At 55.7% G+C, this 24,062-nt stretch overlaps 7 protein-coding genes across 7 annotated transcripts; 3 read left to right on the top strand and 4 right to left on the bottom strand.

The window, feature by feature from the left end:
- Positions 1-117: 117 nt before the first annotated feature.
- Positions 118-11,862, bottom strand: BAUCODRAFT_75390 (uncharacterized protein; the record flags this gene model as incomplete). The annotated part of the gene is made up of 2 exons (XM_007680631.1): positions 118-7,424; positions 7,473-11,862. 2 exons carry the CDS (start codon positions 11,860-11,862, stop codon positions 118-120), a joined length of 11,697 nt encoding a protein of 3,898 aa, XP_007678821.1.
- Positions 11,863-12,464: 602 nt separating this feature from the next.
- BAUCODRAFT_211946 (uncharacterized protein) lies at positions 12,465-13,971 on the top strand. Its single transcript, XM_007680693.1, has 4 exons — positions 12,465-12,475; positions 12,569-13,473; positions 13,527-13,900; positions 13,947-13,971. The coding sequence occupies exons 2-3, from the start codon at positions 12,613-12,615 to the stop codon at positions 13,773-13,775; spliced, it is 1,110 nt and encodes a 369-aa protein (XP_007678883.1). The 5' UTR covers positions 12,465-12,475; positions 12,569-12,612; the 3' UTR covers positions 13,776-13,900; positions 13,947-13,971.
- Positions 13,972-14,068: 97 nt separating this feature from the next.
- BAUCODRAFT_36288 (uncharacterized protein) lies at positions 14,069-15,507 on the bottom strand. The gene has a single exon (XM_007680409.1). The coding sequence runs from the start codon at positions 15,232-15,234 to the stop codon at positions 14,122-14,124; it is 1,113 nt and encodes a 370-aa protein (XP_007678599.1). The 5' UTR covers positions 15,235-15,507; the 3' UTR covers positions 14,069-14,121.
- Positions 15,508-15,566: 59 nt separating this feature from the next.
- BAUCODRAFT_36287 (uncharacterized protein) lies at positions 15,567-15,986 on the top strand (the record flags this gene model as incomplete). The annotated part of the gene is made up of 1 exon (XM_007680408.1): positions 15,567-15,986. A coding segment is annotated over exon 1 (164 nt), but the record flags the coding sequence as incomplete, so codon positions are not given.
- A 98-nt stretch (positions 15,987-16,084) lies between these two features.
- Positions 16,085-21,307, bottom strand: BAUCODRAFT_150075 (uncharacterized protein; the record flags this gene model as incomplete). Its single annotated transcript, XM_007680692.1, has 8 exons — positions 16,085-17,041; positions 17,100-17,146; positions 17,203-18,359; positions 18,947-19,111; positions 19,172-20,947; positions 21,008-21,102; positions 21,160-21,229; positions 21,285-21,307. 8 exons carry the CDS (start codon positions 21,305-21,307, stop codon positions 16,085-16,087), a joined length of 4,290 nt encoding a protein of 1,429 aa, XP_007678882.1.
- Positions 21,308-21,692: 385 nt separating this feature from the next.
- BAUCODRAFT_48959 (uncharacterized protein) lies at positions 21,693-22,181 on the top strand (the record flags this gene model as incomplete). The annotated part of the gene is made up of 1 exon (XM_007680535.1): positions 21,693-22,181. A coding segment is annotated over one exon (489 nt), but the record flags the coding sequence as incomplete, so codon positions are not given.
- A 236-nt stretch (positions 22,182-22,417) lies between these two features.
- On the bottom strand, positions 22,418-23,455 carry BAUCODRAFT_74823 (uncharacterized protein; the record flags this gene model as incomplete). The annotated part of the gene is made up of 1 exon (XM_007680595.1): positions 22,418-23,455. One exon carries the CDS (start codon positions 23,453-23,455, stop codon positions 22,418-22,420), a length of 1,038 nt encoding a protein of 345 aa, XP_007678785.1.
- Positions 23,456-24,062: the final 607 nt, after the last annotated feature.

Here is a 24,062-nt window from a genome sequence, read left to right as displayed (position 1 = left end):
TCATTGCACAGAACGCCAATGAATAAGCCCTTGAAGAATTAGTACACAGAGCGCCGGAACGCACCGATCCCACAGGACTCCTTTACCACCATGCCAACAACACCTGCGTTATATTCATTATAGCCACGGCTGCCACAGCATATCCGTCTGACACAACTTCTCCGGGTTTGTCGCCCGCGCCACCAGATCCAACACGCTCTGACTAGCCGGCAAATTGCCCGCCGCCGGCTCCCTCGCGAGCACGACCGCCTTATTCACAATTGCGTCGGCGTTCCGCTGCACGTTCTCTCTTAACTCGCCCTCCTTGATATTCTGCCGATGGCTCGTCGTGTACCAGAACGTCATCTCGTCTCTGATAAAGATGGAGAGATGGTGCTCAAGCTCGGAAGAAGTCGCGATGTCCAGCTCGGTCGCGCTTTGAGGGGTGGGGAGGGTTGGTGGGAGCGAGGCGTCGGAGGTGAGACAGCGGGCAATGGCCATCAGAGCACAGACGAAGATGCCTTCGGTGTGGATCGGTCCCATGACCATCTGCAGGTTGGGCGTGAGACGGAAAGGTACTGGCTCCGGGTTCTGGAAGAAAGGTCGATTGCTGGCCATGTAAGGTAGCAGGTCTGAGCCCCAGATGTTACCGGTGCGACGCGCGAAGTGCATCTTGTTGGGATAGCGAACGGTCATGTGCATTGTGAAGGTCATGTAGGTCAGCGCAGCAAGCTGGTACGAAAACTGCTTGCGGAAGAGCCAGAAAGCGTCGAAGGATGGGTAGGTGGCGGCGAAGTAGTTGCGGACAAGATCTTTGGGTGCGTACCGTTCCTGGACGTGGTTCAATGCTTCCATGCGGACGTGAAGGAATTGATCTTGCTTCTGCGGCGACAAGCCGCGCATCTTCTCCATGGTGTAAGCGATTGGCTCGTCCTTGTCCGTCTCGTTGCGCCGGCAGTAGTCGTCAAAAATGCCCTGCAGTGAGATGTACGAGGCGTCATCTTGCACTATGCGGATGGACGGCGACAACGGCACCACAACTGGAAGGTGGAACTGTAGGTTGCGGCGCCTGCTCTCCTTCTTCTTCGCGAGCGTGCTGTTGAAGATGCGGAACAATTGCAGTATCCGCTCCTCGCGTCGACAGTGACGCGGAGACGGGTGCTGGATCGCGAAGGGGTGGAGGCTGCCGTCATGGCCGCGAATCTTGAGGCGACGGTGGCAGCTGGCAACTCCTCGCACCAAGTCAACGACCGGCATGAAGCGCTCAATGCGTACAAAGTCCTGGTTCTTATCCCGGTGCTGCAGATACTGACCTGGCACTTCCACTTCGTCAAACCACACAAATCGGAAGCCGCTGAGATGCGTCGTCTCCGCCAGGTGGAATGTATTCGGCCGGCGGTCAAGCCTCTCGGCGAGCTTGTCGCGCCACTTCCGAAGCTTCTGAATGTACTCCAGCATAGTCGGCTTCTTAGTGACAAAGTCCATCTCGAAGCTCTTGCGGATGTGCGCCGGCAGGACAGACTCGGCGAAGCGAGTGATGTTCGCCTCGGTTTGCGGAGGAAGCTTGGTGTCCGTCGCGAAGGTGTGCGGTGAGCGGCCAATGTAGCCCAGCGCATCGCTGAGCAGTGCGTTGATCAATCTGTAAGCGTCCTCATCCGGTGGGCACTTGAAGTACTTCTGGATGTTCTCGACCATAGCCTCCATCGAGGCGTACAGTAGGGGGAAGGCTGTCCGTAGCGTGACCACAAGCGCATCAGTATGTTGCCACGGCTTTTTTGGCTTGGGCGTGGCGTCGGTCTTGTCGTCTTCACCGCCTTCCTTCTTCGGAGTCTCATCGCTTGTGCCGTTGACCATTTGCGTATCACCACCTGCAGTGACCGGCCTGGAGTTACCACCGGCGCTGCTGTCGGGACGAGTAGCACTTGGAGACCCCTGCTCTTGCTTGATGTGATCACCCCGCTGCTTTGCCTCACGCGCCTCACGTTCACGCTTCTCTCGGGACTCTTGATTTCTCCGGATGATTTGCATGTCTTCCTGGCTCGTGCGCAGTTGGAAATGCAGTGCCTGCGGGTATGTCTTTGCGAGGTTCGTCAGGATCTGGTGCGCGATGTTCGCCTCGCCTTCAGTCCGAGACAGATTGTTGAGTAACTGCGGGATGAAGGTAACCCAATACCACCACGGATGTTCGCCCTGGAATTTGGCGTACACGGCAGCAAGCGTGCCTTGAGCGTCATCCAGACTGAGCAACCAAAGAATGCGGCTCAACAGCTTGCGTGATTTAGCGCTCTTGTACTGGCCAGCTGCTTCCTGGTAACAACTGATTGCATTGCCAGCTAGCTCCAAATTATTCGGATCCTGCTTGAACAGAAAGTCGCTGTATCGACCCCATTCCGCCCAGGCTTTCGGCAGCTTGATGTCGAAGAAGAGCGCGGTACCGAAAGCATCGTGCGCCTCATCCTTCTGATTCAGCTTGCTGAGGAACATGCCCTTCAATGTGTAGAATTCAGCCTTTTGCTGCTGACCGAAGTAGTTGAGATTGGTATTGTTGATAACGTCGAGGCCGCTCGTCAGCTCGCTACGGTTCTGGTAGTGACACTTCGCTTGCTCGCGTAGCTTTAGAAATGCCTCCTGGATCTCAATATTGGGCAGCGTGTAGATCTTGCTCAATTGTGTTACGCACACATCCGGCATCTGGTGCTTGCGCGCAACGTGAGCAAAGCGGTTGATAATCCATGCCGTCTCATGATAGCCGCGGTAAGCGTAGCTATTGTTAGTTGCATTATTCGCGGATGGCTGGATGAGAGCAAGGTATGTAGTGTTGATCACCTGGAATATGTGCTGCCTCCACGTGACAAGCTCCTGCCAAGCGTTAATATCGTCCCAGATGTTGGGCAATCGGTCGCGCCAAGTACTAAGCAGCACCTTAAGTTCTTGCGACTTGACGTCGAGGTTGGTGGCATTGGTCTGGGCCAAGCTTTGACATATGATGTGAGCATCATGCAGCTCGACCAGCTGCTGAAAGTTCTGCAGAAGGCCGATGTGAGCGTTAGTGATACGCCGCGGGAGCTTGTGCCAGTTTCGGATCGACAACTGTATGTTCTCATCGCAGATACGTATGAACTCCTGTCCTGACTCCTGCTTATTGTACACTTTCAGCAGGGAGACGAAAGCCTGGAAGAATAGCCGCCGGGGTGTGGGCGCGTCAGACACAGCCTTAATGATGCTGTCGAGCTGATCGCGATTGTCTTGCTCCTTCCAATAGTCGTAGTTGCGCCACATCGCCTCGAGGTACAGGTCATTGATGTTTTCGTGCTTAGCGAACTCTGCAAGGATCTCCCACGATTGTAGCTTCTGCGCGCAAAGAACCCATTGATCTTCCCAGAGCATGTACTCCGCTTGTGAGAATGGCAATGAGCCAGTGCGAGCCTTGATTTGAGCTTGCTCGTACATGTTTTGCGCTTTGTCCCAAAGGCCGTTTTGCTCGTAGGATAGTGCCGCATTGGTCTCAACGAACTGCGCACGGCGCCTCCAGGTGCCGTAAAAGAGGTCGCCCTCTTCGAGGTTGGCATAAAGCTCGACAAGAGCGTCAAGGTTGCTCTCTCGAACAGTCGCAGTGTCAACAATTGGCTTGAGGGCCAGATCTTCCGTGTATGTTGTGGCAACGTACCAGCCATCGTAAGTACGAGCGAGGTACTTCATTACATGTGGCGGGAACTTGCAGACAGGCTTAGCACGAGCGATGCCCTCCAACATCGTTGACACACAGTTCGGCCGCCTATCCACCTGACGCTGATGGAAGTCTTTGGTGAGCAGGGCCACCAAGCCTTGCTCGATGTCTTCCCTGTCGTCCTTCGAAAGCGTGGACCAGCACATCGGAAAATAAGCGACCCATATGTCGTGTGCTAACTGCGTGTCGGGATGCTGCAGGTCAGAGAGAGGAACCAGCACATCGCGAGCTCGCACGCCGCCAACCTCCTGCATGAAGCGCTTCTCGGCGGCAATTAAGCCTTCAAGACCCTCATCAAGCATGACATCCGCGGCGCGTCCGTCACTGGAGTAAGTGCCATACACTTTCGAGGCTGGAAGGCACTTGAAATCCTCGGAATGGAGATGCAAGGCGGAGTTGTGATCCAGCGAGCCGAACATCAACTGGATGATCTGGCTCAACCAGAAACTATCCCCCAGCACATCCCACTGCTGGTCGCTGATGAGCTTGAAGAAGCGGTTACTAGTCGATCGACTTAATGCACGGTCGTATATGGTAGTGAAGCGCGCACGCATCTCAATGTCCTGGCTCCTCAAGCCGATTAAGAAGGCATGCTCCATGCGTACGGCGAGCTCGGATCGGAAGATCTTGGGATCCTCGTAGATCCGGATGACAAGGTTCATGAAGTCGTTATAAAGGGTCAGATCCTGCTTTTGCTCGAACACCAACATCTTCTGCAAGACCGCAGTCTTCTCTTTCAGAGTCGGCACCGGCTCGCTAGAATGGAAGACCCAATCCTCAACCTGGCGCAGTATCTTCCTACATAGCGGGACGTTGTTGCTGCGCTCCACCAGCGAGGCCAGAACACTCAAGTACGGTCTTCGTGACTCGCCGAGGATGCCCATGCGTGCGGACAGCATGTCGATGATCTTCATGATGAGGTCGGCGTTCACCTCGCTTTCCTGCACGTTTGGTAGCTGAGGCTGCTGCCCCTGAATCAAAGCCAGCTGAGGGTTGAACTGCATGGCTAAATGATCCTTAGCGAGCTTCTGCTGTAACGTCTTCAGCAGCGCCGGAATATGCACGTCCACGTCTTCGGGCTTCCGCTGAGCCATGATCCACAAGATGTTGACACCCGCTAGATGATTGCCGTTGTTGATAGCATCTCCTGCTAGGCTGCTCACGAAGTTAATGAACTCCTCGGTTGGACTGTCGGCATCGGGCAATTCATCATCCGCCTGTTTCGTAGGTATCGCCTCAAGTACACGATGCAGCAGGGCAGGCAGCTTGGGTTCGGCATGTTCACTAAGCTGGGTATTATGCAGCGCGTCCAAAATGTCGGCGGTCTCGCTCTTGAGAGGTTTCGTAAGCAGCTTCTGCAGTTGTGGCAACCGAGCAACAACCCATTCATTCGGCCTACTGCACACGAAGACCTTCAAAACCTGGATCGTGTTGACCACCCGGGTCGTCCAATGCTCGATCTTCTCTTCCGGCTTGTGGTCGCCGCATAGGATCTGCTCTGTGACTTTCGGGATCATGTTGTCAATATCCACATCATCCCAGAAAGGGGGCGACAGAAGGCGATACAGCAGATCGGTCGCCTTTGTGACCGTCTCGATGCCGCTATGGCTTGCCGAACTCTGTCCAGAGCTATGCGCTTCATCCTTTGGCCTACCAACTGGAAAACGATCCGGCAGCGTGGCGATGAACTGTACCATGTACTTGATGAGCATGAACCTAATGTGGGGAGGACCCACAGCAAGCCTCTTGACGCCGGTTAGTGATGATGGATTGTCTGCTGTCGCCGGACCCGGACCGTCAAGCGAGCCATGCTCTCTCAACGTGCGCTCCTCCCACTGCCAGATCATAGTGAAGATGTTGAGCGCCAGTCTCCGAGACTCCACCGATGGACTCGGCAGCTGCGCAACCTTGGTGATGGATGGTATGGTGATCTGCGCAAAGCTATCCCTCGCCTCGTAGAACAGATCCGGGTGTCGGACGAGAAAGTTGTAAATACTCGTCAGCTGCTGCACGTTACCGATCTCCTCGCTCAGGATCTTACGAGGCACACGGGACCACCAGCTCTGCTTCCCATCCGGACCACCTCCGAGCCTTTTCTTCAGCACCGGCTCCAGGATCTCCAGACTCTGCATCACGAGGTTCTTCCCCTCCGCTTGATGTGCGCGCAACAACGTGTTGTACACCTGCATTGCTATTTTAGGTGGCGTCTCATAGTGCGCAATAAAGTAAGCGATGAGGCAATATGCCGCGTATTTGTCGATGTGGTCTTCGAGGCGGATGTAGTTCCACCCGAACTTGATGAGATCCTTGCGAGCATCCTGCAGCATGTTATGATGATACTTGACCAAGAAAGCTGAAGTCTGCAAGAGTTCCATGCGGCTGTGGTCGACACCCTGCGTGCCGTCATCCGAGATGTCCGCGACAGACTGCGGCTTCCAAAGCTTATTGTGGATAGCGTCGGTCAAATCCTTGTTCAGCAATGCGGTGCCCTTGCTGTTTGGCTCGAAGATGCCGTCCCAGTTGCGGAGCACGTCGTTCGCTAGAACCGGGTTCAGGATGTTATGGAAGACGAACCACTTCAACCTCTGCGGTATCGGCTGACCGCTCTCCGTCGTCCGCGAAGTGTAGGTATCTATGCAGCGTAAGACGACCGATCGTTGGTACTCCACGTCCGCGCTCGTAATGACGTGCTTGTACAGGTATGTGTACAGCGCAGGCGTGGCGTGCAGCTGGCCCAATGTGCAGCATTCGACAAGTCCGAAGAAAGACGCCAGATCATCTGGGTGGTTCTCAAAGTAGACAACCGCCACTCGAATGATCTGCTCGTTGCTCTGCACCACCGCCAAACGGATGGTACTCGGGAGGGTATTTCGCTCAAGTTGGACCTGCAGCTCGATTGCAACTTGCAGCAAGGCAGACCTAGCACCCTCATTATCCAGCAGCTGCTTCCCAGTCTCCGGGAACAGGCAGATAGACGCCGCAATATGAATCGCGTTGACTTGCGCAACGGCTTTCTGCTCTGCATCGAGCTGTCCATCAGTGAAACAAGCGACAAAGGCATCCACGTCCTTCAGCACGGTATCCCTAAGCGGAGCGCTCCCAGCATCAGCCAGCATTTGAGCGAAGAAGCGTCCCTTACGTTCGTCCTTCATTGCGTCCTTGAAGTACGTCCAGCTCTCTTCCGGATAATGATTCAAGTAACGCATCAGAGGCTCCCGGAAGGGCGAGCTCATAGTCCGCCGCAAGCCTGCCTCAAGCGTAACTACTCGATCAACGAGTTCGTTAAGAAACTGCACCGCGGCGGACGGCAGCAAGTGGAACACCGAGAAGATCGCCGTGACGACCTTCATATGCTTCTGCTCGTCAATAAGGTTAAAGCTGACCTTCTGCAGCGTGGCAGGGTCGGCAATATGCTTCATATGATCGAGCAGCCTGGTCCCAATCTCGACCTTAAAGTAGTTGGTCAGAAGCTGTAGAAGCGTATTGAGTCCCTCAAGCCCCTCGACGGACAGCTTCCTCGGGTCTTGCACGTTCATCAAGATCGGCCGCAAGCCGTTCTGAAGCAGATCCTTAGGTAGCTTCTGCGTTGCAGCGAGCACGATCTTCAAGCCAGCATTGGCAGCGACCGCCACCTCTTTCTTCGGGCTGTAGAGGCTCTTAAAGAAGATACTGATCACACGCGCCCGATGACCGGCGCCGCCGCCGGGTTGTTGAGCCGCTGGCTGTGCCTGACCTTGCTGCTCCCCTTGTTGTGGTTGCGCACCACTGTTGAAGCCTGGAAACCTGATAGCAGTAGTAAGGAGTCGCAGTCCAGCCACACGTAACCGCACAATGTTCTCCGCATTGCGATACTCGCCAGGCTTCTGCGCGAGCGTTTCATCATCGGCATCCACCAGCGCCAGAGTCTCGAAGAGTAGCCGATTGAGCTCCTCAGTGAAAGCCAAGACGTCATGCTCCATGTCGAGCAAGAAATTGATCGCTTCAATATACCCAATCTGCGCAGGAAAGGGCAGCGCACGCAAAGGCTTCATGAAGATGGGTTTGACGAGATCATCCCTGACCGGCCCAACAATCTCCCAGATCGGCTTATTGAGCTCTGTCGCCAGGGTACGCAAGCCCAGCTGCGCCGCTTCACGAACATGTCTGTTGACGTGCGATAGTTCCGACGTCAGACGATTAGCAAGTTGATGCAGCTTATCCTCCTTCGCCTCCAAACTCTCACTCTTTGCCAACTCGCTGCGACCAAAACGCCTCACCAGCGCTACAATCGTATCCTTGGCCCGCAGGCGGATACTGGCGGGCAAATCCTGCGGCATGTCCTTGATGACATACAAGAGTGCCCGGACAAAGTCAAGCAGCTTGTCGGCGACCCATCGATCCCCGAAGCGCATCTTGCTCGAGTCGGTAAGCAAGTTAATGCCCGATGAGCCAGCCTGTTTCGTGAACCACTCCTCATCGTAGCAAGCATGTACGCATACTTCGGCGAGCTTGTTGAAGAAGGGCAGACACTCTGCTTTCTCTTCGCCGGTACCGAAGATAATGACAGCGGTCTGGAGACAGGTCTGCATCGCTTGCTCCGCAATAGAGCGAACGCCAACGACATCCGACGCCAGACTGTCGCAGATGGCGTCTGCAAGAGCTGACGTCTCGACAAAAACGGGACCTTCGCCGCTCCGAACATCGAACGGTCTGCGCTTATGCTTCTCCTTCGCTAGCGATGTCCCGAGCTCAATGACCATGAAATGGCGGTATATTCCTTGCAAGAACGCCAGAGCCTCCTGCTTGAGCTCGTCAATCGTACCGGCGGTCCACATCAGCGCTCTCAAAAGTTTTAAAAGCGTAGCTTGCTGCGCATCCCTTTTCGCGGCGCTCTTCTGCCGCTCAGACACGCTGAACAAGTCCGGTCCGAAGTCAAAGTTACGCTCAGCCAGATCATTCGCCTGCAGGCGCACAAGCCTCGCCAGATCATCCGGCAGGTTGTCAAAGCCGATCAGTAACTTGACATGACTGACGACCAACCGCAAAGCCTGTCTCTTATAATGTTCGTCCGTCTTGATCGCCTTTTCGCCTTTCGGCACCGGCTCCCAAAGACGCTCAACCGCGCTGTCAATGCCAAGGCGCACCGGCATAGCCCTCTCGCCACCATTAGTGACAGCTCCGATGAGCCGGACATCGACACTTGGCTCGTCATCGGGATAGCCCTTCCAGTCAAGCTCCGGAGGACTACTAAGGAAACGTCTATTCCGACCACCCAGCTTACCAAGGATCCTAACCGCGGTGTGTGCGCCTGTATGACCGGTCATTACGGCTGGCATGCCTGATCCTGGCGGTGGACTCGAGGTGAGTGATCCAGGCTTGAGCATGCGCCAGAGACTTCCCATAATCTCCTCCATCCACGGCTGCATGATGGGGTCGAGATAGTCCGCCGTAAGATTGTCAACGCACAGCTCGAGCGTCCGCAGGCCTTGCGCCGTCAGCTCGGAGCTTCCAGCGCTGCCGGACCGGAGATCAGAACTGCCGCCTGTGATCGAACCTTTGTGCTCGGAGGCTGGAGTACGCTCGCCGCTTCTCAAGGCTACAGTCAATGGCCGCATGAGGTAGCCAAGATGAGGCAGCAGGTGCGAAAGCCTCGCCGGCACCGTCAAGCTCAACTCGACAAAGAGGTCTCTCGTCCCGCCATCCTCAGCAGCCGCAAGCTGTATATTCAGCACCTCCAGAAGCATCTCCAGCAGCGGCAAGATATTCTTATACAAATGCTCGAAGCGTCCGCCACCAATCGAGCGGAACAGACTCCTCAATAACAGGAAATAATTCGTCGGCTCGTTTGCCGTAACCGACAGCTCGATCGAGCCGGTGATAAGATCACTGACATGCGGCAAGAGAACTTGCTCGTTGTACTGGCTGAACAGCGTGACGGCCATGAAGCTCAGCTTGAACAAGCGCAGAAGTATCGACGTCTTAGTATTGTCCGTCTCGCCGACTTCGGCGAGCTTGGACATGAGGAAACGGAGAAGCATGCCGCAGAAGGCAGGACTGGTGGCTTCGGACGCGAGCAGGAATTGCGGAATGTGCAACAGCGCGGGATGGGTGAAGCACTGCCGGTACAAGAACTCAATGCCGCTCTCGGCCTTCTGGCCTTCCTCGCCGTCGCCATCAGTGATCGGTGAGCGAGCAGTGAAGATCTCATGGAACGTCGCCGGATCCAGGTGGTGGAATATGGTGGCGAAAGTCTCGAGCAGGTCTTTCTCTTCCTTGCTGCTAGCAGTGGATGAGGCCAGACTCTGGCTGCTCGCCGACTCCGCCGTGGTTGTCTCAGGCGAGCCATCCTGCGGCGCGTAGTACTGGAAGCACTTGACACCTTCACGGAAGAGCTTGATGAGTGCTTTCACCTCCTCTGCCTCGAAGCCGTACGACAAGTCATTCCAGTTCGCGGGTACGTTGTTGCCGTCCATTTCCTCTTTCACTTTCGGTGGGTTGCTATTGCGAAGTTGGTAGAAGAACGACTTGAGGCCGTGCAGGAGGTTCTTGAACAAGAACTTGTTCTCCGTCACTGGGTCACTCGCGCGGTCGCGTGGCGAGACTGCTTTGATGGGCATGGCACTGAAGATGTCGGTCTCGTCCCAGTCTGGCTTCGCTTCAGGATCCGCAAGGAAGTTCTCTGGCGCTGCGTCGACCGAGTGTCCACCCTCTGTCTGGAGGCGTGACAGTTTTTGAGCGTTCGAGCAGGCACGGTTCATAGCCGCAAACTTATCAGCTATTCCATTGAGCACGAGCATCATCAGATACCGGGCATCCTTCTTGTCCTCGATCTTCGACATGCATTCTGCCATATTAAGTAGGAGCTTCGCGCTCATAGTCTGATAGCTCGTTCCCGGAAGATCCACGCTCTCGTCACCCGCTAGATGGCCCACGTATACCGACACAACCTTGGAAATCTGCTCGGGTGTCAGCTCCTCGCGGACATGATGCACCAGGTCTGCCAGCATGGTGTATGCTAGTGGTCGCAACGTGACGTCCGCAGTCAGCGAGTCGCCCACAAGCGTCTTAGCATCCAGGAGTGGTAGGATGACCGGCAGAAAGACTCTCCTGAAGTTGAAATTGATGATGTGCCGGATCGCAACAAGTAGCTCCTTCCGAGTAGCTGTGTGAGTGCGTGGGACATCTCTTAGCAGACGCACCGTCAACTCAGGCAGGGTATTCAAGAAGTCGGTCAAGGATTGTTGATACGCTCGCAGCAAGTACGCCAAAAACGACATGGTCTTGACTTGGGCGATGACGAGTTCACCGAAGGCAGTAGCCTGGCCCTTAGCCTTGATCTCGCGTGCGACACCCGTAAAGGTGTCGCCCTTCGCTTGCGCTTCCTCGTGAGCACGCTTCTGCGGCGCGGCTTGAAGGAGTAGCGTCTGCTTGATTCTGGGCGTGAAGTTGTTGACGTTCTTCGGCACGATAGCACGGTACGCCTGAAAGATGGAGACGACGATGATTGGACATTCGGCGACAACTTTGAAGCTGTGCATGCCGTGCGCAAGTTGTCGGGTTTGTTGCTGCTCCGGGCCTGGCTCGACAGACACAATCGACTGGTTGCTCGATGCGACGGGTGAGCCTGGGGTACCGGAAGCCGTAGGTGTAGCTGCAGCTGCTGTCGGTGGGACGGCGGATACCGTGTCGAAGGTGTCGGTAACAGTCTGCTCCATGCCATCGAAGATCTCTAGGATGAGGTCCAGAAAAGGTTGCGCCCTCTCTATCACGGTCTGCGACTTGGTGTAATACCTGCAGAAGTCCATGATGATCTTCAAACACAGTACCGCATTGTCCTCGTTCTCGTTCTTGATCAGACCCAAGCATGTGTCAATGATCCTTTCCGCATATGGCTCGGCAACGCTGTTGTCGGCGCTACCGAGCGGTAATCGATGGATGATCTCGAGCACGCATTGCCGCACCCTCTGCTCGGGTGAGGTAGAAGTGAAGACTGGCGGGCCCGAGAGTATGTCCAAGAAGATGGGTACGAACTTGGCAAGGAAGTTGCCGTAGTTGTTGCCTTGAGATAGCGTGTCGATGCTGTCGCGTAGCTCGGTAAGTAGGGCTGCCTTGGTTTTAATGTCAAGGGTGCTGTCCTGCAGCTTCGCCTCGTAGTCGTCCATGTTGCGGGCGGCCATGTTGGCTCGCTAAGAAGTCGACGCTCGATTAGATGCTGTATGGTTCGTTAATGTGTCATTGAATCATGAGCCATGCTTGTCGTGATGTCCATCTGCTGGTGGAGGGTGTCGTAGTGTGTTGAGAATTGTACTCTCATCAAGGTGGTCGACAGAGGGAGAGAGCTGGTATGCGGCGGCCTCACGCGCGTGTGCTCGTTTGCATTCACTCCTTCGTCGCAATATGTGTAGTTGGTGAATGCTGACAAGACCTTGTGAAGAAGAGCTGCAAGTCACAATGAAGTGCTACAGCATGCGAGAGGTAGAGGTGGTGCGAAGGGCAGGGCTGTCGTGTGCGTCTCGAATGTAGAGCTTCGAACATCCAGAAGAACTGCGAATGCGGGCGCTGCGATCGCGAAGTCCAAATTGAGCTATACCACAATGAGTTACTGCCCGTCATGCAGGACGGGACGGTCCTTCTACCGGTCAGCGATCAGTGCTGAGTCATCATTCGACGCTCTCCACATGCTGTACCGAGGCAATCGGCTTAGAGTCGTGGGGAAAGTCTCGCGCTCGCAATGGAACCGTGAGCGACCAGCTCCACCAAGCACGCTATCGCCGTAACACTTCTACCCACGTAGGTCTGACAGTCTCCATTGTCTTTCAACACTCGACATGTCTTCACTATAGCGCCCCATCCCTCACAGCCACCTCGCTTACTCCTGCTGAGTTTGGCCCCCTCCATTCACCTCCACCTACACTCTAACCACAACCATGCCCTTCAACACCGCCCTCACCCGCAAACTCGGGATCCGCATCCCCGTCGTGCAAGGCGGCATGCAATGGGTCGGCTACGCGGAAATGGCCTCCGCCGTCTCCAACGCCGGCGGCCTCGGCATCCTCACCGCCCTCACCCAACCCACCCCGGAAGACCTGCGCAAAGAAATCCAACGCTGCAAAACCATGACCCAATACCCCTTCGGCGTCAACCTCACCCTCCTCCCCGCCATGGTCCCGCCGGATTACGGCGCGTACGCGCAAGTGGTGCTGGACGAGGGGATCCGGATCGTGGAGACGGCGGGGAATAGCCCGGGTCCCATCATCAAGAAACTCAAGGAGGCGAACCCGCCGTGCGTGATCTTGCATAAATGTACCACCATCCGCCACGCCATGAGCGCGGTGAAGCTGGGTGTAGATTTCCTCTCCATCGACGGCTTCGAATGCGCGGGCCACGTGGGCGAGACGGACATTACCAACTTCATCCTCCTCAGCCGCGCGCGCCAGACCATGCCCGTCCCTTTCATCGCCTCCGGAGGTTTCGCAGACGGACAAGGTCTCGCTGCCGCGTTGAGTCTGGGCGCGGAGGGGATAAATATGGGCACGCGGTTCATGTGCACGGTCGAGTCGCCCATCCATCATAACATCAAGCAGGCGATTGTCGAGGCGCAGGAGACGGATACGGAGCTTGTGCTGCGGAGGTGGAAGAATACGAGTCGGTTGTTCAAGAATAAGGTCACGGACGAGGCGACGAGGATTGAGCGGGAGAGCACGACGGGGAAGTTTGAGGAGGTCGCGCCGTTTGTGAGCGGGAAGAGGGGGCGTCAGGTCTTCTTGAATGGTGACAAGGATTTCGGCGTGCGTGACAACTACCATTCCTTCATCGGGCATGTACTAACATATAATCCCAGGTCTGGACCGCGGGCCAAGTCATCGGCCTCATCCACGACATCCCCACCTGCGAAGACCTGCTCAGCAGGATTGAACGGGAGGCCATTGAGACGTTGTCGAAAGCGTCCAGTCTTATCGTCGACAAGCAGCCCGAGCCGGACATCCGGGGCAAGCCGATCGGTGATATCAAGTCGGATCCGCGAAGTGATCATGATAAGAAGGTACCGGGTGAGGCGCAGATATATGATATTGGGAAGGCGAAGCTGTAGTTAAGCACGCTTAATCCGTTTGCTGCAGTGTTGTGTCGATATGACTACCTTTGTCTCTCGGCCACGTATGGAGGGGGCATAATTGGGTGGGAAGAGTTGAGGTCTACAATGCACATCCCGCTCAGGTGCGACTTCCCATGCACTCAAGGTGTTTTACCAATTTTTCCGCAGGCAACGGTGACAAAGGTGCCCACACCGACAAAATCTGACTTTCTGTCTCCTCAGCCGGATAGCCGAACATCATAACGCGGACAGTCAACAGCGCAAACATCGACATCCAGTCAAGAATTGTCGCCTCACGGAATTGAGCATACTGGTACCATTCAAACCATTCACTCAATACATCCTACCCCTGCTGCCACAAACTAGTAGTCTTCCCCTCAAAGCTCACCTTGTCCAACTCCGCAATCTCCTCCCCACTCAACCTCCACCCCAACGCCCGACAGTTATCCTCCGCCTGCTCCGGCTTCCTCACCCCAACCACCGGCACAATCCCGTGGCACAAATTATAATTCAACGCCACCGACGCGACACTGGTACCATGCCTCTCCGCGATCCGCTTCAGCACCTCCAGCGTCGGCTCAATCTCCTTCATGGGATACGAGGAGAACCGGTATTCTTTCGGTGGCTCGTGCCAGCGGTCGTACTTCCCTGATAATCTTCCTTGGGCGAGGGAGGAGTAGGATTGGAAGACGATGTCGTTTTGTTTGCACGCGGAGAGGAGGCCCGAGGTTTCCGGGATGCGGCGGAGGAGGGAGTACTCGCATTGATTCACTGCGAGGGGGACGTCGTATTTGGCCAGTTCGTCGCGCATGGCGAGCATGTCTTTCTCGCTGTAATTCGCTACCCCCACAGTCTTCGTCAGGCCTTGGTCCACGCATTCGGCGAGCGATTTGGCGACGGTGGAGATGGATTGGTGGTGGATGTGGCCGTGGACGAGGTAGACATCGATGCTCTCCATCTGCAGTCGTTCGAGGGTTTGTTTGAGTTTGACCAGCGGTGCGTCTTGCGGGTGCAGGATGTTCTTCGAGTCCGCGGGGAGCACCCACCATTTCGTCTGCATGACGAAGTCGTTCCGGTTCATCCCCGAGACGAGTTGGCCGCAGATGCGCTCGCTTTCGCCCGAGCCGTAGACTTGGGCGGTGTCGATGTGGTTTACGCCGTGGCGGAGGCAGGTCTGCCAGGCTTGTTTGAGGGGACCCATTTCCGAGTCGTCCCAGTGCCAGGTTGCCGTATCGCCCCATGGCCAGGCGCCGATGCAGATGCGGGAGGCTTCGACGTTGTGGTGTTTGCCTTTGTAGAGGACTTTGTCTTTGGGCACGCCTTGGGGAATGAAGCTGGAGGGGAGCAGGTCACGGGTGTTGTCATGGTCGTCTGGCATGGGGTTGGGTTTGTTGGAGTGGATGCCTGACGTAGCGGACAGGCCAGAGGCCAGCCCAGTCTGGAGGACCTTCTGCATTGCGATTACTGTGGTCTGTGGTGTGGTCCGTGTATACAAGTCTTTCTAGAGTGTAATGAGAGTGGAGAGAGCAAAGACTGCGACAAGAGCATGAAACAATAGAAAAACATCCAAACAAACCCACCCATGTGCCCTTACAGGCCCAATACCGGCGCGCAAATGGTCGACATCATCGCCCCAGTCCTGCCATCACGGTGCCACATGCGGGCGGTGTTATTGCGGGAGATCGCGCACCCCGGAGATCCCTCCTCGACCAACGCTACAGTGCCTGAAAGTCCCGCCAGTCGTGATGTAAAAGCACAAAGCGCAACAGCCTAACTGGACGAAGTCGGCGCCAGGCTCGCGTGAGGTGTCGTCGAGATGACGATACCCACTCAGGGATCAGGCTGCACGTCGCATGTCGCATGCCAGATCCGAAGCTTATTATTCTCCGCCGGCCTTCGTCTCATTCGCTGCCGTCGGAATTACTAGGACAGCATGAGCCGGCAGGTGTTACGCATCTCACGATCTTGAATGCTTGACTCTCGTGCTTGGTATCGGGATGTGTGACGGATGGTCTTGGCAGTGTGCAGGTACACGTTCCAGGAACTGGTGGGATTATGGAACAGGAGCATTCATTCTGACTGCTAGTCCAACACTCGGCGGTCAGGTGTCGAAATCATACGCCCCCAAAAGGTCGACCGTGTTGGCAGAGGTGCATTCTGAGTGAAACGTAACATCAGGACCGGAAACGAAGGTGATACAGTTCAAAGCCGTAGATTGGTATCAGTCTATCTATCCCCTATCCCATCTCAAACGCTACACACACATACACATACCCCACTCAACCTCCCCCACCCGATATATACTGCTACTCATCAACAACACTCGCAAACTTCTCCTGCATCTTCTGCATCAAATCCTCATACCGCTTCCCCACCTTCTCCTCGCCCTCACTCGGCACCTCAAACTTCATACTCCGGAGTCGATTCTGAATATCCGCCGTCGCTTCCCTCACCTTCACCCAACTCTGCCCCTGCTGAATAGCCTTCTGACTCTCATCGTGGAAGCCCATCATCGCGCGCATCATCCACGCCGTCTTCCACAGCGGGCAGAACTGATCGTATTCCGAGTACCCGTTCTGCTGCAAAAAGTCCTCCTTGATCAAAGTGGCCACGTCGAGGGTGATCTTGTCCGAATCGCCTAGCGCGGATTTGCCAACGAGTTGCACGACTTGGTCGAGGTCTTCGGAGGTGGAGAGGAGCTCTCTGATCCGATCGCGGAGGCGTGGGAATTCGGGCATTTCTTTCACGTAGTAGTTCTCCAGTGTGGTAGTGTATTTGGAGTAGGACATGGAGGTGTTGACGGAGGGAAAGTGTTTGCGCTGGGCGAGCTTCTTGTCCAAACCCCAGAAGACTTGCACGATACCCAGCGTGGAGCTGGTGACAGGATCGGAGAAGTCGCCACCAGGTGGGCTGACGGCGCCGACGATGGAGACGGAACCTTTGCGCTCGGGAGAGCCGAGGGAGACGACGCGGCCGGCTCGTTCGTAGAAGGAGGCCAGCTTCGCACCGAGATAGGCGGGGAAACCTTGGTCTGCCGGCATTTCACCCAAACGACCGGAGATTTCACGCAGAGCTTCGGCCCAGCGCGAGGTGCTGTCCGCCATCATGGCGACGGCTTTGCCTTGATCGCGGAAATATTCGGCCACGGTAATTCCCGTGTAGATGGAGGCTTCGCGCGCGGCGACGGGCATGTTGGAGGTGTTGGCGATGAGGCAAGTGCGCTTCATGATCGGTTCTTGGCGGCCTTCGACGGTGATGGTGAGCTAAAACAATATACTTAGCTATTGTGAATGAAGTATCTGTTGAAAACCGCGGGCCTACCTCAGGGAAGTCCATGAGCACTTCCGCCATTTCGTTACCACGTTCACCTATCGCACTGTCAGCATCGTAACCAAACGAGTTGAGATATAGTTGCAAGACATACCGCAGCCAACGTAAACGATAATATCGGAGTTCGAAAACTTCGAAACAGACTGACTGATAACCGTCTTCCCGCACCCGAAAGCACCAGGGATGCACACCGTCCCACCCATGACACTCGGGAACAAGGCATCGAGCACTCTCTGCCCAACAATGAACGGCTCCTGACTGCTCAACTTATCCGTCGTCGGCCTCGGCACTCGCACCGGCCACTGATGCATCATGCCATACTCCGTCTTCTTGCCCTCAAACTCGAGCTCCAAAATCTTCTCGTCCACCGTATAACTCCCCTTCTTCGGCATCCTCGTAATCGTACCCCTCGCCCGCGGCGGCAGCAAGATCTTATGATCGTACAACAAACTATTCTCGTACACACTACCCCACACATCACCCCCGGTGATATGATCGCCCTCCTTGAACTTGTCGCTGGGAGTAAAGTCCCACTTCTTCTCACGGTTCAAACTCGGCACGTCGATCCCGCGGGGGATGTAGATGCTCTTACTCACGTCACTGATGCCCTTGAGCGGTCGCTGGATCCCATCGTAGATGGTCTCCATCAGACCCGGGCCGAGCTCGACGGAGAGGGGTTTGCCGGTGCGCACGACGGGGTCGCCGACGGTGACGCCGGCCGTCTCTTCGTAGACTTGGATGGTGGCTTTGTCGGCGTCGATGCGGATGACCTCGCCGACGAGCTGGTCGTGGCCGACTTTGCAGAGCTCGTACATGGCGCAGCCGATCATGTTTTCGGCGACGATGACGGGGCCGGAGACGGAGAAGATGGAGCCGTGTTGGCGTTCTTCATCTTGGCCTTTGGAGCCCATGGCGGCGGTGTTGGTGGGGGGAGGGGGAGGTGGAGGTGGCTGGTTGGCTTCTGCTGCCTGGTTTGTTTGTGGCGTGTGGGCTTCTACTGCCACGCTATAAGGCGGTGGAGGCGACGAGGGAAGCTCAGGACTCGGCGGTAAAGCTACCTGGACTGGGTGGTGCTCGTCGTCGGCCGATAAGTGATGCTCACCGATGTGGAGAGACAGTGGCGGCGCTCGGAGCTTCTTTGCTGAAGCTTGCCTATCGAAGGCTGAAGGTGGAGGAGGTGGCGGAGTGGGAGCGGTGGACAAACGCTCAATGTCCTTGTGCAGGATGAGGTCGAAGAAGGAAGGACGAGCTCTGAGTGATGGACGCGGACGCAAGCCCAGCATCAATCAATCAATCAAAGGTGGCCATTGATACGGCCCGCCCGACGTGGAGCTGGAGAGGTACCGCTACCAAACAAAATGCCCGAGGCTTGGCGGGAATGACGGAGATGTTGCGCACGGACTGCCAAAAGCAATGGCAATATATGAAGATACGACAGCAGCCTTGCCAATATCATCAACAGCCTCGAGATGCAGCAACTTTCTCAGTATTATGGGGAAGGGCTTCAAAGTGATATGCTTATTCGCTACAACATGCGAGCTTGTACGTTCTCGTCCGGGGATATCGAAAGGGTTTCCCAACCCACGCCAGCGCCTGACGAGCCTCATATGCTTGATCACTCATCTATACCGCTCGTCCAACTTCGCCACTCAAGCCTCCATATTTGGGCTGCGAACGATGGTCCCAGTGGTGATGCGAATGGTGACCAGAGGATGGGAAGGCCGACTAAGGCGACCAGCTTGTCACCTCAGGTTGTCTCCCCCATCCATCGCTGCCAACCACCGCTGCCAACTCACTGCAGGCACCGTCTCCCGTCTGCAGAAGAGGTAGACGCTCACTGCACCTGACTAACAATCTCGCTTGCCCTCGACAGACTCTCCACCATCTGCTGACACTCCTTCCGCCTCCGGACGGTATAATCGCTCTCCTTGAGTAAATCATCCAGTTCCTGCGTGCGGTACATCTGCTCCAGCAACTCCCGCTGCATTTCCTCCTTCGTGTGCCTACAACAATCTCATTAGCATTAACACCCTCACCCATCTCACACATTTACGAGCACTTACTCGACAAGATTAAGCATGATCGCCTTGGGCACCATATCAATCATCGTCCTCCGCACGATATTGTAATAAGACGTGATGAGAAGTTTGATCACCTCAACCTCCTGCGTCTCCTTCTCCGACAACGTCCCACTCGCCTTCAACGTCGGCGGCGGCGGCTCCATCGCAGCCATCTTCTTCTTGTTCTTACTCGCGAAAAAGCTCCCGAAAAAGCCACTCCCCTCCCCGTTCGCACTTCCGTTCAGGTCCAAACTCGGACTCGCGCTCCGTGGGGGCTGCGCAGTTGCAGCAGATGGAGGGAGAGGTTTGCCGGTCTTGGGATCGACTTGGACCGGTTTAGCGGCTTGGTGCTTCTCGTTCACGATCGCCATGGCGCGGTGGCCGTTGAGGAAGTCAGGATGTCCCGTGTTGATGTAGCAGCTCTCCATTGCCACGAGGTCGCGGACGAGCTTGTTGGTGGGATCCATGGCTTTCTTGAAGAAGGAGATTACGACGCCGTGGAAGCGTTCTTTCAGGGAAGGGTAGCGGCGGAAGAGGGGTTTGGTGAGGAGTTGACCTAGAATCCGAACCAATTCGTCGTAGACTAGGCTTACGCATTTGATGGATGGTTCTTCGAGCCGTTTGATTTGCTGTTTGACGATGAGTTCGAAGGCGGTTGTGCCCACGAATAGCGCGGGGGAGGAGCCGGAGGAGTTGTAGAGGATGGTGCGGATGTCGATGTCCTTGACTTGGTCGAAGGGGTCGACGGCTTTGACGCCGTTGCTGTACAGTTCATGGTAGACAAAGGAGATGCGGGCGCCGCCGGAGAGTTCGACGGAGGAGAGTTCGGCATTGTGGCCTTCGAGCACGGTGCGGTATTCGTTGGAGAACTCGGTGATAATGTTCAGGACGATGTTCGCGCTGTTGCCGAGCATGCCGTCGGAGCCTAGGGAGGTGAGCTCGGCGCTGTATTTTTGGAGGGAGGCTTGGATGCGGGCTTTGATGTCCGGGAGGGTCTGTTTGATGTGCATCATCAAGATGAGGTTGAGTTTGCGCGCGAGGTAGGGTGTACCACAGTAAGAGGCCTTGTTGCGGTAGGCTTTGTGGTTCTCGAAGAAGTTGCGCTCGTTCTCTAGCGCGGCGGAGATGGCTTTCTTGGTCTCAATGTCGCGTTGGCCGCGATTGACGACGGGTACGTAGCCTAACCGTAGCGGGATAATGCGGCCGGCGAGAATGTCCACCACGTCGGTACCTTCATCCATCAGGTCGACCTTCGTGAGCACCCCAATCGTTCTTTGACCTTCCGGGTCCACTTCTCGTGCCAGCTTCAAGCCATCCGAGTTCGCCAAATCTGTATTCGCCGCAGTCACGGCCAGTATGATAGCATTCGGTTTGCTGATCTGCTTCATCACCATCTCTCGAATCTGCTTCTCAATATCTCTAGGTTGGTCTCCAACAGGTACTTTCGTCAACCCAGGCAGATCCACCAGCGTCAGTGTGAGCACGTTTGGGCTGTATATCCGCAGGTTGATCGGTGCAGGGGAGATGCCAGCATTTCGACCCGTCTTTGATTCCGTCTCGCGTACGATCTCTTCTCGGATCTTGTTGAAGTCGTAGTACTTCTGGCCGGGTATGTGTAGGAACTCGCCCCACTCTTCGATGTTGCTGGCGGCGTCGGTGGTCTTGATCTCGGTGTCGCCATCGGGTATGCCGTTCGCCTGTGTCTTTGGTAAAGGTGCGCGGTTGATGAGTTGCAGTACGAGGGGTCGCCGGGTGACAATGCCTGTGCCTCGAGGTAGGCTGTGGTCTAGCTGTCAACACTGCGGCCGCCTTATCTCCTCTTCATGGGGGCTGACTTACAAGTCTCGCCCAACTATGTTTTCCAATACGGAGCTCTTGCCACTTGATTGCGACCCTACCACAACGATCTGAGGCAAGTCTATAGGATTTTGAACCTGTTGCGCAACCCATTAATATCCCGCTTCACTTCGCATGCTTGTCGGGATACGTACGCCGACTGTGGTGAAGACATCTTGCAGCTTGTTGACGAGTGTGATCAAGCCTGGATCGTTGACGTTGATGCTATGTCGCCATCAGTCCTCTGTTTCTAGCTTGACAGAATATGTCTGTAACTCACGCGTTGGGGTTCGCTTGCGCCATTGCTGGCGGTATGGGAGTGTTCGCTGCTGTCGCCCGGCTCCTGTATCGATCCTTACCGAGATCCGGAATGTCGATGTTGGGGACCTGAATGTCTTGAGAGCTGAATGACTGTGTAGAAGGTGAAGAGGGAGAACTCATGAATTTGGCAGCCTTCGACGTTACGACGCTCGATGCTCGCATGTGTTCGCGGATGCCCTGATGTGGCGCTAAGGGAAACCCAGATGCACGGACCAGAAGTGTGGCGCAGCAGGCCTGACTCGACTGCCGTTTTACCTCTCACCAGGGACGTTCGACCATAATACAACCACAAAGTGTAATGCAGTCCATGCACAAATGTGTCCGGGGACTTAGTAGTGTGTCCAGGAGATCACTCCCCCGATACGGAACCCGGCAATATGCCACCGAGCCCGTCTCACCACCAGCATCACGACTAGACCGCATCGTGGCCAGACTCCCACGCTTCTTGCGCCAGTACACCTCTCCACTACGCAACGCCCCAGTCTCTCACATCACAACCTTCCTAGTGCTCCACGAGCTAACCGCGATCGTGCCGCTTTTCGGTCTCGCAGCAGCATTTCACTACGGCAACTGGCTACCACGCTCCGTCTCTGAAGGCGAATGGGCTGCCGAGGGAAGTAAACGGTTCGACCGCTGGCTGCGGAAGCGTGGCTGGATTAGCGATGACTCACCCTCTGCCGAAGGCTTGTCTGGGGAGCAAGGTGCTGCCGGTGCTCGGGTAGTGATTGAGCTCGCCACCGCTTATGCAATCACCAAGGCGCTACTGCCTGTCAGGCTCGTTTTGAGCGTGTGGGCTACCCCATGGTTCGCGAGATGGACCGTCTTGCCTGTTACTGGTCTGGTAGCGAGGATCTTCCGGAGCAGGAAGGCGGGAGGCGTTACTCCTACTGCTGCACCAGCGAGCAGCAAAAGTCCTGCGAACGACCCAATACTCAGGCCGAGATGAGACGGCTGTGACATATGCTCTAGTTATGGCCATGCACGCAGAAGATCCCATGAAAACGATTCAATGGAAACCGTTACGCCCAATCTAAACTATGAAGCCCTCCCTCGACTCCATGCTGTCTCAGCACAACATCCAAAAGATTTGTCTCAGACTGCAGGATACCCATTCGCGATCCTGGCATAATCCCGCATCTCCTTCGCATTTGGCCTGCCCTGATCAATCTCCGGCTGCCCGCCCAGCCGCTCCAGAGCAAATTGCTCATACATCCCTCCTTTGGCATTCTTCGGCGTATCCTGCGTCACAACTGTATACAAACCATCGTACCGTAACCCACAATACGGAACATAGCGACTCTTCCCCGTCCACGTCCTCAGCACACGCACGGGTTTGCGCGTCTGCAAACTCCTCTTCAGCGCCAGCATGCCAGGGGTAGAGTCCGCAGCTTTACGGGGATCGGTATTTTTATGCGAGCCGGAGCCGGAATAATAGAGGTAATTGCCTCGATCGTTGTCGAGCTCCTCGTACTGCCCGGAGACGACGACAGAATACGCGCCGCTGTCCGCGTCGCCGCTGATACCGGCTTGGAGGTGGCCGTGAGCGCCGTGGAAGCAGGCGAAAAGTTGTGTAGGATACCATTGGCCTACTTCTATTCCGTTGTGGCCGAAGACCTTAGGATCGCGACGTTCGTCCCGGTAGCGGTCGTCGAAGACGTCAGAGACGCGACGGCCGGTTGTGTTGCCTATGGGTGTTTTGCGGGCGACACCGTGCATTATGCCGTTTATGCCCCAAATGGAGTGGTTGGGTGGAGGATAGCGAACGATGGACGTGCTCGGACTTCCACCCCTTGGTGCGGCGGAGTCATTGCGCTCTTTCTTCGCTCGTTTCGGGGCCGGCTCTTCCGACTGCTCATCGCCATCCGCACCATCCGTACCGCCATCGTCCCAGCCCGCCTGCTCGAAATAGTGGTACAATGCTTCAGCCCTCCCGGCACACGACTTGGGAAACTTGTACTCAGGCCGGGCGTAAAGTTGTCGCAACGCTAGGTCGACCTCTGAGCGTCGCTTCACTTCCGGAGTCATGCGTACGCGCTCCTCGAGGAAGGTCAAGAACTCGTCCAGCTGGTTGTACCAGGCTTTGGATCTGTTACTACTGGCTTTCGGTGGTTCCCCGGATTGTTTACTCATGTATCCGAGCCATTGGATTGAGTCCTTGCGCACGCCGACGAGGTAATTGACCGTTGCGTTGATGTTCCCGCCGCTTGGGGGTTCGAGACGGTTGTTGTTTCTGGGGGCCATGATGTACTTTGTTCGTTGGATAGTAGGTGAGTTGTTGGGTACTTGGTGAGGAAACAATCAGTCAATGGTGGTGGATATTGAGTGGTGCTGTCTACCTCAGTGAGAGCGCTCTTGGGGATGTGTGAGTGATGCACCTCCGTCTTTGCTAGGCAGAAGGGAGGAAAAGCCCGGTTTTGGACTCACCCTTGGTTAAGCAGTGACACACGTCGAAGTTGCGCTCGAGGTGAGGAGAGTGTTGTCAAGAACTAGATGATTTGTCGAGATCCGCGTGGATGTTCCAGCTGGAGTCGTTGCTGCCTGATCTAAAGAAGATGGAACCTGAGTCAGTGCTGAAGAGTGAAGCCGATACTGAGCAATAATGAGCAGGGTTGTGGACTGCCAGAGGAGTTTCGGTAACAAGAAAGTAGTATTGCCAAAGATCACTTTGGTGATGATACAGACGAGGAAAGGAACGCGCGATTGCGAGCCTGAAGATCACCTTATATATGCTCTGCGA

The sequence above is a fragment of the Baudoinia panamericana genome (genome assembly GCF_000338955.1).
Source record: "Baudoinia panamericana UAMH 10762 unplaced genomic scaffold BAUCOscaffold_10, whole genome shotgun sequence".
Classification (NCBI taxonomy): Eukaryota; Fungi; Ascomycota; class Dothideomycetes; order Mycosphaerellales; family Teratosphaeriaceae; genus Baudoinia; species Baudoinia panamericana.
This window is presented reverse-complemented; position numbering and strand designations above follow the sequence as displayed.

Coding starts and splice junctions, on each gene's coding strand:
- BAUCODRAFT_211946 (XM_007680693.1), top strand. CDS start 12,613: ATGCCCTTCAACACCGCCCTCACCCGCAAACTCGGGATCCGCATCCCC. Junction 13,474..13,526: donor ATGGTGACAAGGATTTCGGC/GTGCGTGACAAC, acceptor ATATAATCCCAG/GTCTGGACCGCGGGCCAAGT.
- BAUCODRAFT_36288 (XM_007680409.1), bottom strand. CDS start 15,234: ATGCAGAAGGTCCTCCAGACTGGGCTGGCCTCTGGCCTGTCCGCTACG.